The sequence below is a fragment of the Triticum aestivum genome, chromosome 1D (genome assembly GCF_018294505.1).
Source record: "Triticum aestivum cultivar Chinese Spring chromosome 1D, IWGSC CS RefSeq v2.1, whole genome shotgun sequence".
Classification (NCBI taxonomy): domain Eukaryota; kingdom Viridiplantae; phylum Streptophyta; class Magnoliopsida; order Poales; family Poaceae; genus Triticum; species Triticum aestivum.
Genome location: NC_057796.1, coordinates 51,066,691 through 51,083,634, shown reverse-complemented (window position 1 = coordinate 51,083,634; position 16,944 = coordinate 51,066,691). Strand labels below are relative to the sequence as shown.

The 16,944-nt window shown below is 42.8% G+C and overlaps 1 protein-coding gene and 1 long non-coding RNA gene across 2 annotated transcripts; both read right to left on the bottom strand.

The window, feature by feature from the left end:
- Nucleotides 1-2,525: 2,525 nt before the first annotated feature.
- On the bottom strand, nucleotides 2,526-7,519 carry LOC123180215 (uncharacterized). The gene is made up of 2 exons (XR_006490773.1): nucleotides 7,236-7,519; nucleotides 2,526-6,492 (listed from the first exon to the last, which is right to left on the bottom strand). It is a non-coding gene; the product is annotated as an uncharacterized lncRNA (long non-coding RNA).
- Nucleotides 7,520-8,953: 1,434 nt separating this feature from the next.
- LOC123157714 (uncharacterized) lies at nucleotides 8,954-12,031 on the bottom strand. Its single transcript, XM_044575950.1, has 5 exons — nucleotides 11,760-12,031; nucleotides 11,184-11,452; nucleotides 10,494-10,539; nucleotides 9,369-9,874; nucleotides 8,954-9,285 (listed from the first exon to the last, which is right to left on the bottom strand). Exons 1-5 carry the CDS (start codon nucleotides 12,029-12,031, stop codon nucleotides 9,251-9,253), a joined length of 1,128 nt encoding a protein of 375 aa, XP_044431885.1. The 3' UTR covers nucleotides 8,954-9,250.
- Between the last annotated feature and the right edge of the window lie 4,913 nt (nucleotides 12,032-16,944).

Genomic DNA, 16,944 nt, shown 5'->3' with positions numbered 1-16,944 from the left:
TTATCACTTATAGGTGCCATTGATGGGTGATGTTTTGCAACTTTGAGGATAATTTTCGTGATTTACCACCGGAAAAATAGCCCATTTATTATTAGGTATAGATATAGAAGAGATGGGTGATGATGGCTAGTGTGCTATGCTTAAATAAGTTTGGCCTGTGTTCAAATCACAGCCTAGATAATTTATTTTTGTACGCTGGGCGCCAGCGAGGGTGACAGACAAAAAAAACGTACTCCCTCCGTTCGAAAATACTTGTCATCAAAATGGATAAAAAGGTATGTATCTAAAACTAATATACATCTAGATACATCCCTTTTATTCATTTTGATGACAAGTATTTTCGGACGGAGGTAGTACCACTTTGGATAATACAAGATCTTAAAAATTCAAATCCATTCTGTATCTATCTGTATCTTTTTTAATAATAACTAGCAAAAGAGACCGTGCGTTGCAACGGGAGAAAAAACACAACGCACACTCCTAACCGAACAACCATCACTCAAAGACCACGATAGGTCCATCTCCTTTATTTTAGCGACGCATCATATTTGTGTTGCCGCTTATCCTTCTTCTCACCCTCGCCGGCGGTGGCCTTAGTGTTCACACAAATCAAAACGTGTTAGAATGTGGTTAATCCTAAGACGTCTCTCTCTCTCCCTCTCCCTCTCTCTCGCTTTCTCTCACACTCGCGATGAGAAATCTGTTGTTTTCCCCTGCGACGTATTCAGAGGTATGCATGTGTAGTTCTCGATGTTTTCTTTTCCCTATATGATTATAGTGGGTGTTTATTTGCAATCCGGATCGCCGCCTGTATGAAAGGAAAAATGGATCGTGCGCTATAGTTATAAGTTTGCTTCCAAAACAATATTTAAAAAATATTTAACAGGTAAAATTAACATCATATACAGATTTCACACATTTTTCTAATCAAATTTCATATATAACATATTAAAATCAGAGTTACAGTTTAAAAGATACGTATAATTTAGAAAACCATTTGTTTGAATTAAATATCTTCCAAAATAATATTTATAAATACTTAATAAGTTAAAATAATCCTATATTCATATTCTACATATTTTTCTAATCAAATTTCATATATAACACGGTTTAAAAGATATGGATGGTTTAGAAAAGCATTTATTTGACTTAAATATGATCCGCGGATGAAATACCTAAAAAGTCAGGGGTTTTTTAGAAAAACTGTAAAATAACGGTTCGGTGCGACTTAAATCTGGACTACAGGTTGATTTCATGAAAACGCAAGGGCTTTTTTGCAAATTGGAGCAACGAACGCAAAAGAGCCCGTGCGTTGCAACGGGAGAAAAAACACAACACACATTCTTAACCGAACAACCATCACTCAAGACCACAATAGGTCCATCTCCTTTATTTTAGCGATGCATCATATTTGTGTTGCCGCTTATCCTTCTTCTCACCCTCGTCGGCGATTGCCTTAGTGTTCACACAAACCAAAACGTGTTTGAATGTGGTTAATCCTAAGACGTCTCTCTCTCCTCCCTCTCCCCCCCCCCCTCTCTCGCACTCGCGATGAGAAATCTGTTGTTTTCCCTTGCGATGTATTCAGAGTTATGCATGTGTAGTTCTTGATGTTTTCTTTTCCCTACATGACTATAGTGGGTGCTTATTTGCAACCCGGATCGCCGTCTGTACGAAAGAAAAATGAATTGTGCACTATAGTTATAAGTTTGCTTCCAAAACAATATCTAAAAAATATTTAACAGGTAAAATTAACATCATATTCGGATTTCACACATTTTTCTAATCAAATTTCATATATAACATGTTAAAATCAGAGTTGCGGTTTAAAAGATATGTATAATTTAGAAAACCATTTGTTTGACTTAAATATCTTCCAAAATAATATTTATAAATACTTAAGAGGTTAAAATAATCTTATTTTCATATTCTATATATTTTTCTAATCAAATTTCATATATAACATGTTTAAATTGAAGTTACGGTTTAAAAGATATGGATGGCTTAGAAAAGCATTTGTTTGACTTAAATATAATCCGCGGATGGAATACCTAAAAAGTCAAGGGGGTTTTCAAAAAACTGTAAAATAACGATTCGGTGTGACTTAAATCTAGACTGCGGGTTGATTTCATGAATACACAGGGGCTTTTTTGCAAAACGGTGCGACGGACAAGCAGAAACCCTACATACTTTATTATCAGGTAGAGATAAAGTAAGGTACGTTTCTTCGTTTTTTTGGTTCACTAGCAAAAAATGCCCGTGCGTTGCAACGGGAGAAAAAAATTAGCTCCCCCTAGTCTAATGGCTCAAGACCACATCGTGCTCCATCACTCACATACTCTATCTCTATCTATCTATCTATCTATCTATCTCGTTCAGACATTTCGCAAAGCATCGCCCCTGTTATCGACATGAAATAAAAAGTGCATGGCAGTGCTTAGAAATGACATGTTCACTGTCATTGTAGAAAAATGATTAATTTAAATATATAAATTACCTTGCAAGTTGTGAATTAACATGCAGAGTGAATCGGACAACATAAGATTCAGATGCTTGCAAGTTGAATCCTTGGTGGAAAACATGGCTGAACTCCAATAAAAAAAGATTTAACAATTTTGTAAACATTGACACTGGAAATGATAAAAGTAAGTGCATGGGTAACAACATATGTGAGAATTGCAAAATGCCCAAAAAATCTGTTTAAACAAAACTGTCATGCAAGCTATACATCTAAAATAAATGGGGACTTAATATACGTATACTAATCTAGGGGATAAAATGAAGTTAAGGTATCCTTTCAGTATTGTTTTCAAGAAAAATCCCTTCATAGCTTCACACCAGATTCGTTGAGATAACTCAAGAGGTCTAAAAAATTGCCACGAGCAGAAGACTAACAGTGATAATCTGAACCACCGAGCTAAGCTTACATGCCAGATCGCTCAATCCTGTTGAAGGCAAATTAAGGAGTTAATTGCATTTTAGATTCAGATACAATAGACAGAAACGTAAGATGCATCACTATTATGTGGATAAATAAGTTAATGAATACATGTTAGAATTGCAAGATGATGATGTTGTTCATACCAAATAGTATCCATCGCTACTCATGTGTCTATGAGTTACGGATCATACAGGAAGATACAATATATTGGTAGCTCGTGCAATGCATAAAGGTAAGTTCAGGTATGATTCTTTCTTGGTGATTGTATCCCCATCAAGTCAAGTTGGTCCCTGTTGCAGCTAGCTGCACCAAGCGTTGCTCTATTACAAGTACACATAAAGTAGAAGTATTTAGATTCTCTACTTCATTGTCTAAAACCAAGAAGGAATAATAAAAATAATATTTGATCAAAGCTGTTGGAACTTCTCTAGCAAATTTCGATGAAGATTATCTACTGTTATTGTCTCAAACCAAGAAGGAATAATGAAAATAATATTTGATCAAGGCTGTTGCAACACCTCTAGCAAATTTCCGTGAAGTTCTGCTAAGCTGGTATAACATGGAATCTTACATATATGTATTATAACAGCCAACCATTAATGCACATCTTCAGGAGGCGTAGAGTATAGTACATGTGACCGCGACAACAATCTTTTTTTGTTGGAACTAATTTTCTTATGGGACCGGCCAAAACTTTTGCTGCGACCTGGCGACAGCGAGCCATTGTTTTTGCTGGAAATGACGAGTTTTTTTGCTGTAAACATACATTTGTTTTGTTGGAAGAAAATATAAATAGAGCATTAACTAATAGCAAGGCTATTGGATCTTGACACCACAATAGTCAATTAAATAAGTAGAAATTCAGCTATTTAAAAACAGACGCATGTTCTGTTGATCAAATCAGTAGGGGTTTTTTAACTGAAAAGGCCTTTCCATTAAGCAAAAAACTTAGATAAATCATTATTCATGCACCTTGCCAATTAGCACAAATATAGATGCAAATTACCACAGAGAATTAGAAGACCCAAAAAAAATTAACCCACACATGGTGCACTCATACATAAGAGAAGACTCAAGCAGACGATCAAGCCATGCAATTTAAGTTATTAAAATACTAATTAGTTATTGTATCCAGACGGACAATCTTATGTAAAAACGTTTAAATGATGAGTAGTTTGCAAGGAGTATATACATATTTATATTTTCAAATGGGATATATACAACTATTCTCAGAGTATATACCTATGATACTGGCAATAACGATCAGTGTATACTCATTGTCTGAAAGGAGTATATGGTGTGTTTTCAATTGATAGTATACTACTTTTCACAATGGGGTATAGAAGAGAGGGCTATCTTCCATATGATATTTCAGTATCGATCAACAGTATATGTTTCTTTCTGTCTTGTTGTACGTATACTCTGACGAGGAGAAAGTATACACCAAAAAAATTAAGTACTGAACTAAGGGAAACCTATGAGGAGAAGCATGCATGAATCCGCTGAGAAAAAGTAAAAGTGGTAAAAAGAAGTATATACCTGAACAAAAGTAGCATATACCGTATTATCTGAAGAAGTAAGAAGAATGAATTTGAAATACTCATGAAATTAAATTGATAGACACGAACAAGTATATACTTGTATATTTAGCTTTCATTTCTGTCACAACAGCTGTTCTTCCTAGATAAAAAATTTGCTACCTTTATCACCTTTGATTGCTACTTACAAAATAGTCAATTAATGCCATCACCATGATATTAGTTTATCTTTTCTTAAATTTTTCCTGTCATACAGCAGCTGTTCTTCCTAGATAAAAATTTAGCTAGCTTTATATCCTTTAATCGCTACTTGTAATTATTGTCTTTCCCGAAGATCATCTTGTAATGACTACATGTGGTATTTCAGGCATTGACTTGTTCAGAGCTTAAAGAGCATATACTAAAGAACATACAAAATTAATAAGTAGTCTTTGATGACAGATGCAATTGATGACACCGTAGTATGTACCTCAGGTCAGACAAAGTTCCAGCGAACGGTCGAGTACGAGCAGACGGATTATCGGCGAAAGTCGTCGGTGTACAGCCCAAGGTTTACGAGTCGACAAGTCGACGAGTCGTTCCGAGGTTGAGACTCATAGACTAATCGTGACTAGTCTAGACTAGTGCTGGACTAGTCGACATGGTACTGTAGTACTCAATTATTAATAACTAGTAGTAGTATGTAGTATATATATTTTCTGAGCGGTGTATGTAGTACATACTAACAGTACAGTATGCAATAACACCAGAAGTGCTAGGCGACGCTCACCAAGCCCAGCCCAGCGCCACGCAGCAGCCCCCCAGCTGGCCCATTTGGGCCCAAGTGGCCAGCCTACTTAGCCCCCCCAGTAACTGGAACCCTAGCTCCCGATCGATCCCATTGCAGCCGCCAGCATCATCACACAAGGGAGCACGCGCGCGCAACCCACGCCTCCGGCCGCTGCCGCCGATCACCGCCATGCCTCCTCCTCTCCTCTCCTCTATCTCTCTTCCTTCTCTCTTGTCTCAGGGCCGCGCACTCCTACGTGTCACGGCTATGGCCTCTGCCCAAGCACGAGCTCCGGCCAGGCTGGGTGACTTATCCCCTCAAAATTTTGAGTCGCTCGACTCAAATAGCTCGACTAGTCTGTCAACTGCTCGACTCGACCAAGTAGTCTACACGAGATTTGCAGTCGACACTCAAGTTGCGACTCGTAGACTAGTCTGTCGACTAGTCTCGACTAGTCCCTCGACTCGTAATCAGTGGTACAGCCACGCGATGTCAGAAACTTGAGGCACAATGATAAGCCAAAAAACTGCATATTGGCCCAGAGAGTTAGAACACACAAAAAATATTCAACCTTGCATTAGAATCCAAAGGGTTCAGTGATGTGTGCCTCTCTCTCTGCGCTCTCTATCTCTCTGCTCTCTCTGTTCCTCTCCTATTTCTCATTTTTTGCTCACCAAAACCAGATCAGTAAGCATTGGAACCCTGTCTCTCCCTCTCTGTTCTCTCTCTCTTTCTAGCAGCAGCTCAATCAAGCCCTAAATTGCAGCAATCAACGCCTATCTCTCGAGCAGCAGCGCCCTGCCATTCCTAGAGCAGAAACTCATCACAAACCATCTCGAGGTGTTCTGGCTGGTACCAGTAGCCTGTACCGAAGAGGTACACAGCCTCTTGTGACTTGTGTGGGAAAATTTGTGTAGCTCGATCAGTTGGTGTATTGCTTGGGGCATTTGTTTTCAACCTGCTTGGTGGGAATGGCGGGGTGAGCTTCTTCAAACACCTCCTCATACTTCGCAGCGGTGATTGTTAGGTTCCGGCTTCTACTGTTACCCTCTTCATCTTCTTCTTTGTTGTCTGTATCATAGAGCAGTTTCCTTCCCGGAGAGTTTGTTATGTTCCTCCTCACCCTGCATTCCGGGGGTTATATCGGTCTTGCTCGGGTCTACTTTCTTACCATCAGTTTCGTTGGTGATTTCAGCAACCTGATTTTCCGAGGCAGATATCCCCATGACACTCACAAAAAATTCCTGCAGGTTGTGAATCAAATGGCGTGATGAGAATGAACAGAAAAAAAATGATTATAACATCATATGGTGACCATTCGAAATAGAAATCATTCGAAACAAAAAACATCACATGCCGAAGTTCATAAGATCCCAGTTGGTTCATCAATTTAGCAGTGTCAGACCTAATTCACACTACAATGTAACTGGCCTAACACAGTAACATAGAAGTAGCCTTGGTTTGCAGACACACTGCATTATTAAAACGTCCATGCTACACGCTAGCCATAGACCAAATCCAAGATGCTTCCAACACATGGCTTGATTGACCTGCTGCTGGCTGCTGATTGCGTCCAGCAGGAACGTCCCTAAAGCAATTTGGTGACCTGATACATGTTACGCAGACGCAGAAAGACGGAACTGATCGGGGTATGGAAGGCAAACCCCGGGTCAGAAGAATACAAAATCGATGGTTTGGCTCATCTGCTCCTCCCACAACATAAGTGAGATAGTTAATCAATGAACCAACACTTCAAGGCATCAAAACATGAAACTGTTTCTTCATCTTCTGTTCTAAACATGAAACAGGTAGTAAGATGCATCAGTTTAAGGATTCAATTCAACACATACAGAAGAAAAAAAATAGAAATTGTACCTAACACAAGACACATACAGAGAGTTGCAGGCCAGCAGCGACCTCGATCAGCAGCCAAGATGCATCAGTTACAGAGAGTTGAAGGGAGGCCAAGAAGGAAGGAGGCACGAACCTGGGTCCGCCGGAGACGCGCCGGCGATGCCCTGCCCGAAACCCTAGCCACGGGGGTGGGGTTGCGAGCGGGCGGTAGAGGACCGGAGCGGAGAATCTGGCCGGAGGGGAGGGAGGCGCGGACCGTGGGGAGCTCGGGGGCGTGCTGCGCGGCATCGGAGGTCGCCGGAAGCAGCCGGCGTGGGTGGTGGTGGCGGCGGCGTGGGTGGTGGCGGCGGCGGCGTGGGTGAGAGGGGGAGGAGGCGAGCCCGTGGTCCTCCTGTGGTCGTTTTTTTTTCTTTACAAATCTACGCGAACCGCGGGCTGAATACTCCATACGACAGGGTGTTTTGTGCAAAAACGAATCGTTTTTTAGTATTCACTTAAACAGAGACTGCGGGTTGTTTTCTGAACAATAGAAGGGCTTTGTTGCAAAACTTGCTAACGACGTAGTACGACCAGAAGCAATAGCTGGTTTATTATATTATTATAAGGAAATTAGGGAAAGATTTACCTCAACTTTTATTTCGTCTACTATACTCGAGATGGTACTAATTCTGTAATAAATTAATTTGCATTGAAAAAACTCTGTTGGGCCTTGCCTGTAATCTAATGAGCCAGCTGTACCGGAACTTCGAAAAGAAAAGAAAGCTTGCAAATAGACCAGCTGTACCGGAATTATGGCCCAGCTGTACCAGAATTTTGCCAAAAATACTTGATCAATATGTGGGGAACCTTTTGGGCCGGCCCATGTGCAGGCGTCCTGTTTTTCTATTTTGTATTCTTCTTTTCTATTTTCCAATTTCAATTTTTATACTTTAAATAATTTGGGATTTTAAAGTAGTTCGGATTTTTATAAAAAATTATTTTGAAAAAAAAGTTCAAGAATTTATTAAACGTTTGTGGATTTTAGAAAATGCTCGTGATTTTGCAAATTCAAAAAATATTCACCAATTTGAATAACAATAAGAATTCAAATACTGTACATGGAAATTTTTAAAAATCTTCGAAAAAAGGAAAAATATTCCAATTTTTGTAAAAACAAATCATGAATTAAAAAAAATCTTCGATAATTTTAAAAACATTTCATGATTTTAGAAAATGTTCATGAATCTCAAGCGTTATTCACGATTTCAATACAAATATTCAGGAATCATGATTTCAAAAAAAAAATCATGAATTTGAAAAAGTATTCACGATTTCAAAAAAATGTTCACTAATTTGGAAGATGTTTGCGCAAAAGAAAAAAAAAAGAGATAGAAAAAGTGTTTTTGTGCTTAAAAATATATTCATAGTTTGAATAAGATTCGAGCTCTTTAAAAATGCCATGTGATTTAAATAGGATTTATGTGTTTTAAAAAGAATGTCAAGACATTAAAAGAACAAATACACAGTTTAAAGGTGAGCCGGCTCATATGTATGAACTAGATGTATCATTCGCCTGCGATGACACGGTTTATTAACAAATGTGTCATGCGGTGGTTGAGATCATTAACAAATGTGTCATGCGGTGGTTGAGATCATCACACATTGCAATTAGTTGGACACCACATCCATGATCGATGAGTGCGGAAAGGACGATAAGGGACAACAAAGGTGAGACACTATGTTGAATTAGATAATGTGGACCGGTGAATTTATGAAAGCGTTCTTATTATGACTGAAGTCTGTGTTTTTTTCCGTTGCAACACACGAACATGTTTGCTAGTAATAATAATATGGATGAATGGATTAAAAAAATCAGAGAATCACACCTTACTTTATTATTATTAGTACATATAGATACAGATATATCCGTCACGTAAGAAACAAGATCCTAATATAATGTTTTTACATAACGCAGAAACAAAATAACAATTACTAAGTTATAGTACTCCCTCGGTCCCAAAATATATGTCTCAACTTTATACTAGCTTTAATACAAAGTTTAACAAAGTTTTCGGGACGGAGGGAGTATGAATTATAAAGGTAGATGTAGGGCATGACGCCGACGGCCTGAGCGGCAACTTCAACACCGTTTCGACACGGAACTGCACCTCATTCTTTACCAGTCCCCGTGTCCTCGGAAGTCCCTGCATCGATCCAGTATTAAATACCCAAGAATTGCATTGAGGATCAACAGAAAAAACAACTATAACATGTATGAATATCATACTTGTGCTGGACTTTCCAGACTTCTTCTTTTCTGCCAAAAACTTTTTGCAATTCCTTTTCCAGTGACCCTTGTCCTTGCAGAAGAAGCACTGAGTCTCTTTAGTAGCACCGCGTTTAGGCTTTCGCTTGGTGTCGGTCTTAATGACGCCCTTGCCATTTTTAACTTTGCCCTTCTTCTTGAAATTAGTGGTCTTCTTCGTCAAATGATTGGTGCCTTTCTGCATCCAAAACTCCGCGTTCTTGAGCATCACGAGCAATTCATTCACGCTCTTGTCCATCTCGCACATCATGTAATTCATGATAAAGCCATTAAAGCTTGGCGGGAGAGACAGAAGGATAAGATCAGTACAAAGCCAGGGGGGGATCGGAGAGCCCAAAGCTTCCAACCTCCACATGTAACGAACTAGCTTGACCAGGTGTTGGCTCACTGAGCTTCTTTCTGCCATTTTGCACTCCATTAAGGCCTTGGTTATCTCGTAACGTTCGACATTTTGTAAAGAGCATTCCCTATAAAAACCAACTATTAACAAAAAATATATGGCAATGGTGCTTCAGTAGTCAGTAGTTAAACGCATCATATCCTACTATACTACTGAAATTGTAGTACTTGCACAATCTATTTATGCATGGCATTTGGCTAACAAATATATTAGGTCACGAACTCAAGAAAAATGTTGTTCTTAGTTATACCATGAATGTTTCACCTATGCCTCAACTTACTCACGGATGCTCTACTTGATGGCATCCCCAGAAATTGTACACATGCACGGTCAAACAGGGGAAGACGCTGCTAATGGAAAGAATTCACATCTATTATTGTATTGAACTTGGCAAACATAAGAACCCATCAAATTTACTTAGGGATAACCAAGTAGCAGATCATGAAAATAGAGAATCAGTGGAGAAAAATGGCGCATGGGTGGCCAAAAGGTCGGGCTATACAAATGCGAAGAGGAGCCCATGGCTGCACCAGAGCTTGTTTTGTGAAACAAAACGAGGATGGAGAAGAGCCCATGGCTGCACCAGAGCTTGTTTTGAAACAAAACGAGGATGGAGAAGAGCCCATGGCTGCACCAGAAGTCGCGCGTGGACAAAAATGAATGAGGATAAAGAGCCCATGACTGACCCAGAGGCTGGCGGGACAGACCAAGATGAAGAAGAACCCATCATAACTGCAGAAAAGCAAAGATCAATTGAATTAGATGAATGACAAGTTAATAATCCCTAATGAGCATGGGAGATGAAACTGGATCAGTTACACAAGATACTAATTGATAGGTAACAGAGAAGGAAGATATGCAAGCCACTTCTTGCCAAAATTGCAAAATATTCACAGAAACAAACACACATCAGTTTATCCTGGCAGTTATATGAAAGCCACTTAAGCAGTTGAAGTGGGTGCATTTCCTCAGTAAGTTGTGCTACATTCAGAAATCGTAGACTAATCTTTCACCTCCGGATAGGAGGCCTACTAAATTTGTTACTAGTACTCTTAGCTTCCCATTAGTTTGATCTACCCCGCCAACCACGGGGTAAACAAGAATCTAGGCAATAAATGCAGCATAAATAAATAGTTAAATACTGTAACTAATAAGAAAACGAAATCAAAACGCACGAAGAACCCTATGTCGGATTGGGGATAGAACCGAACTGAACCAAATCAGGCAGGGAAACAAGCGCGGGGGAAGCACGTTGATCAAGTAGGCAATGCACCCGCCGAACCTAGCCTCGGATTTGATCCAGCACGAGCGAATCACAACCAGAATCGCCGGGCTCCGGTCGAATTGGTGCGGGGTAAGAAGGAGGGGATGCTTACAGCAAGGCGGCGCTCCAACCACGGAGAGGGAGAGGCGGGGCTTGAGACGGCAGGGGTCCTCTGCCGTTTGGGTGAAGGAGGAGGAGGAGAAGGCGAGGGTGGGCTTCCCCGGTGCGGCGCCGGCGCGGATTTTTATATAGCGGCGGCTGGAGATGGAGTTGGAGGAGGACTTCCGGACCGCGGGTAGTGTGGTACTAGTAGACTGGACACAGCATGTGTCCCCACAAACTGATGTAGGAGCCGGTGTTGCATATGTCCGGTTAGAGCATCTACAACCGCGATAGGCAAATCCGACCTCTCAAACGTCTGGGCGCATCCGTGGGCACTGATCGGGCTCGCCTCATATTTCTCTGTCCACATCCGCGTATCTCATATCCGGCATCCTATATCCATACTACGCATGCAACGTGATGAACTACTCTACGTGATCAAACAACTGACAAAGTAATCGACATCAAACTCACAACGAAATGCACCACCCCACTTTACATTATCCAAAAGATCACCGTTGTTCATCGCCGGACAAGTTCAACTACTAAAAGCGATAACTAAACATAAGAGGAGCTCCTTCACCACTTCCTCGTCGGGTCTTTCCCCTTTCGGTCGCCGGCGTAGCTGTAGGCGTCTGCGGCTGGTGGAGGATCTTGGTCGTCGGAGGAGGTGGAGCTGCCGTCGGAGGAGGTGGAGCTGCCGTCGGAGTCGGAGGAGGAGGAGGACAAGACTACCAGCCCCTTCATCCAACGGACGGCCTTGTCCTGCTGCTGCTTCAGCTTGGCGACTCGAGCCGCCTCCGCCGCTGCCTCCTTCGCCTCCCGCTCTGACTGCTCTATGGCTAGCCGGAGGGCCATTGCGTTCTTCGCCAGAGCAGCAAGCGGCCGTCTCCGTCGTCGTGAGCGACCGACGGTAGACCTCGGCGAGGAGCCGCTCCTCCTCGTTGGGCTCTGCCGGCATCCCGCGCCGACGACGCACGGCCCGCTCCGCCGCTTCCCTCTCCCTTGCCCACTGCCTGAAGGAAATATGCCCTAGAGGCAATAATAAAGTTGTTATTTATATTTCCTTATATCATGATAAATGTTTATTATTCATTCTACAATTGTATTAACCGGAAACTTAGTACATGTGTGAATACATAGACAAACAGAGTGTCCCTAGTATGCCTCTACTTGACTAGCTCGTTAATCAAAGATGGTTAAGTTTCCTAGCCATAGACATGTGTTGTCATTTGATGAACGGGATCACATCATTAGAGAATGATGTGATGGACAAGACCCATCCGTTAGCTTAGCATTAATGATCGTTTAGTTTTATTGCTATTGCTTTCATCATGACTTATACATGTTTCCTCTGACTATGAGATTATGCAACTCCTGTATACCGGAGGAACACCTTGTGTGCTATCAAACGTCACAACGTAACTGGGTGACTATAAAGATGCTCTACAGGTGTCTCCGATGGTGTTTGTTGAGTTGGCATAGATCGAGATTAGGATTTGTCACTCCGTGTATAGAAGAGGTATCTCTAGGCCCTCTCGGTAATGCACATCACTATGAGCCTTGCAAGCAATGTGACTAATGAGTTAGTCACGGGATGATGCATTACAGAACGAGTAAAGAGACTTGTCGGTAATGAGATTGAACTAGGTATGATGATACCTACGATCGAATCTCGGGCAAGTAACATACCGATGACAAAGGGAACAACGTATGTTGTTATGCGGTATTGACCGATAAAGATCTTCGTAGAATATGTAGAACCAATATGAGCATCCAGGTTCCGCTATTGGTTATTGACCGCAGATGTGTCTCGGTCATGTCTACATAGTTCTCGAACCCGTAGGGTCCGCACGCTTAACGTTAGATGACGATTTGTATTATGAGTTATATGATTTGATGTACCAAAGTTTGTTCGGAGTCCCGGATGAGATCACGGACATGACGAGGAGTCTCGAAATGGTCGAGACATAAAGATTGATATATTGGAAGGTTATGTTTGGACACCAGAATGGTTTCGGATAGGTTCGGGCATTTTTCGAAGTACCGGGGTATTACCGGAACCCCCCCGGGGGGTTAATGGGCCTTCATGGGCCCTAGTGGAAGAGAGGAGGCGGTGGCCAGGTGGAGGCGCCCCCCCAAGCCCAATCCGAATTGGACTAGGGTTGGGGGGCGGCCCCCCTTTCCTTCTTCTCCTCCCTCTCTTTCCCCCCTTCTCCTTCTTGAAATAGGAAGGGGGGGGGGCTGAAGGAAATATGCCCTAGAGGCAATAATAAAGTTGTTATTTATATTTCCTTATATCATGATAAATGTTTATTATTCATGCTAGAATTGTATTAACCAGAAACTTAGTACATGTGTGAATACATAGACAAACAGAGTGTCACTAGTATGCCTTTACTTGACTAGCTCGTTGAATCAAAGATGGTTAAGTTTCCTAGCCATAGACATGAGTTGTCATTTGATTAACGGGATCACATCATTAGAGAATGATGTGATTGACTTGACCCATTCCGTTAGCTTAGCACTTGATCGCTTAGTTTGTTGCTATTGCTTTCTTCATGACTTATACATGTTACTATGACTATGAGATTATGCAACTCCCGAATACCAGAGGAACACTTAGTGTGCTATCAAATGTCACAACGTAACTGGGTGACTATAAAGATGCTCTACAGGTGTCTCCGATGGTGTTTGTTGGGTTGGCATAGGTCGAGATTAGGATTTGTCACTCCATGTTTCGGAGAGGTATCTCTGGGCCCTCTCGGTAATGCACATCACTATAAGCCTTGCAAGCAATGTGACTAATGAGTTAGTTGCGGGATGATGCATTATGGAACGAGTAAAGAGACTTGCCGGTAACGAGATTGAACTAGGTATTGAGATACCGATGATCGAATCTCGGGCAAGTAACATACCGATGACAAAGGAAACAACGTATGTTGTTATGCGGTTTGACCGATAAAGATCTTTGTAGAATATGTAGGAACCAATATGAGCATCCAGGTTCCGCTGTTGGTTATTGACCGGAGATGAGTCTCGGTCATGTCTACATAGTTCTCAAACCCGTAGGGTCCGCACGCTTAATGTTCGGTGACGACCAGTATTATGAGTTTATGTGTTTTGATGTACCGAACGTTGTTCGGAGTCCCGGATGTGATCACGGACATGACAAGGAGTCTCGAAAATGGTCGAGACATAAAGATTGATATATGGGACGACTATGTTTGGACTTCGGAATGGTTCTGGCTGAGTTCAGGCAATTACCGGAGTACCGGGGGTTACCGGAACCCCCCCGGTGAGTCTAATGGGCCATATGGGCCTTAGTGGAGAGAGAGGGGCGGCCAGGGCAGGCCGTGCGCCCCCCCTTGGTTCCGAATTGGACTGGGGAAGGGGGGCGGCTCCCCCTTTCCTTCTCCCTCTCTCCTCCTTCCTTCCTCTCCTACTCCAACTTGGGAAGGGGGGAATCCTACTCCCGGTTTAAGTAGGACCCCCCTTGGGGCACGCCATGAGAGGGCCGGCCCTCCCCCTCCTCCACTCCTTTATATACGGGGGAGGGGGCACCCCATAGACACACAAGTTGACAGTTGTCTTAGCCGTGTGCGGTGCCCCCCTCCACAGATTCCACCTCGGTTATATTGTTGTAGTGCTTAGGCGAAGCCCTGCGTCGGTAACTTCATCATCACTGTCATCACGCCATCGTACTGACAAAGCTCTTCCTCGATACTCAGCTGGATCGAGTGTTCGTGGGACATCACCGAGCCAAATGTGTGCAGATCGCGGAGGTGCCGTACTTTCGGTACTAGGATCGGTCGGATCGTGAAGACATACGACTGCATCAACCGCGTTGTCATAACGCTTCTGCTTTCGGTCTTCGAGGGTACGTGGACAACACTCTCCCCTCTCGTTGCTATGCATCACCTAGATGGATCTTGCGTGTGCGTAGGAATTTGTTTGAAATTACTGCGTTCCCCAACAGGACCGAATCCTACTTGGACCGAGAGTCCAAGTAGGACCCCCCTTGGTGCGCCACACCTTGGCCGACCTCCTCCTCCACCCTCCTTTATATACGTGGGAGGGGGCACCCCAAAGACACAGAAGTTGATCTTTTAGCCGTGTGCGGTGCCCCCCTCCACAGTTACACACCTCGGTCATATCATCGTAGTGCTTAGGCGAAGCCCTGCGCCGGTAACTTCATCATCACCGTCGCCACGTCGCCGTGCTGACAGAACTCTCCCTCGGCCTCAACTGGATCAAGAGTTCGAGGGACGACATCGAGCTGAACGTGTGCTGATCGCGGAGGTGCCGCACGTTCGGTACTTGGATCGGTTGGATCGCGAAGACGTTCGACTACATCAACCGCGTTACTAAACACTTCCGCTTCCGGTCTACGAGGGTACGTAGACACACTCTCCACGCTCGTTGCTATGCATCTCCTAGATAGATCTTGCGTGATCGTAGGTAAATTTTTTGAAATACTGCGTTCCCCAACAGTGGCATCCGAGCCAGGTCTATGCGTAGATGTTTGATACGTCTCCATCGTATCTACTTTTCCAAACACTTTTGCCCTTGTTTTGGACTCTAACTTGCATGATTTGAATGGAACTAACCCGGACTGATGCTGTTTTCAGCAGAATTGCCATGGTGTTATTTTTGTGCAGAAATAAAAGTTCTCGGAATGACCTGAAAATCAACGGAGAATTATTTTGGAATTAATAAAAATACTAGCGAAAGAATCAAGGCCGGGGGCCCACACCCTGTCCACGAGGGTGGGGGGCGCGCCTACCCCCTGGGCACGCCCCCTGCCTCGTGGCCCCCCTGGAGCTCCACCGACCTCAACTCCAACTCTATATATTCGTGTTCGGGGAGAAAAAATAAGAGAGAAGGATTCATCGCGTTTTACGATACGGAGCCACCGCCAAGCCCTAATCTCTCTCGGGAGGGCTGGTCTGGAGTCCGTTCGGGGCTCCGGAGAGGGGAATCCGTCGCCATCATCATCATCAACCATCCTCCATCACCAATTTCATGATGCTCACTGCCGTGCGTGAGTAATTCCATCGTAGGCTTGCTGGACGGTGATGGGTTGGATGAGATTTATCATGTAATCGAATTAGTTTTGTTAGGGTTTGATCCCTAGTATCCACTATGTTCTGAGATTGATGTTGCTATGACTTTGCTATGCTTAATGCTTGTCACTAGGGCCCGAGTGCCATGATTTCAGATCTGAACCTATTATGTTTTCATGAATATATGTGAGTTCTTGATCCTATCTTGCAAGTCTATAGTCACCTACTATGTGTTATGATCCGGCAACCCCGAAGTGACAATAATCGGGACCACTCCCGGTGATGACCGTAGTTTGAGGAGTTCATGTATTCACTATGTGTTAATGCTTTGGTCCGGTACTCTATTAAAAGGAGGCCTTAATATCCCATAGTTTCCATTAGGACCTCGCTGCCACGGGAGGGTAGGACAAAAGATGTCATGCAAGTTCTTTTCCATAAGCACGTATGACTATATTCGGAATACATGCCTACATTACATTGATGAATTGGAGCTAGTTCTGTGTCACCCTATGTTATAACTGTTGCATGAATAATCGCATCCGGCATAATTCTCCATCACCGATCCAGTGCCTACGGGCTTTTCACATATTGTTCTTCGCTTATTTACTTTTTCGTTGCCATTGTTACAATCACTACAAAACTATCACTGTTACTTTTGCCACCGTTACCGTTACTTCCATACTACTTTGCTACTAAATACTTTGC

Coding starts and splice junctions, on each gene's coding strand:
- LOC123157714 (XM_044575950.1), bottom strand. CDS start 12,031: ATGGCCCTCCGGCTAGCCATAGAGCAGTCAGAGCGGGAGGCGAAGGAG. Junction 11,453..11,759: donor GGGAAAGACCCGACGAGGAA/GTGGTGAAGGAG, acceptor TCGCGGTTGTAG/ATGCTCTAACCGGACATATG. Junction 9,286..9,368: donor GTCTGGAAAGTCCAGCACAA/GTATGATATTCA, acceptor GGATCGATGCAG/GGACTTCCGAGGACACGGGG.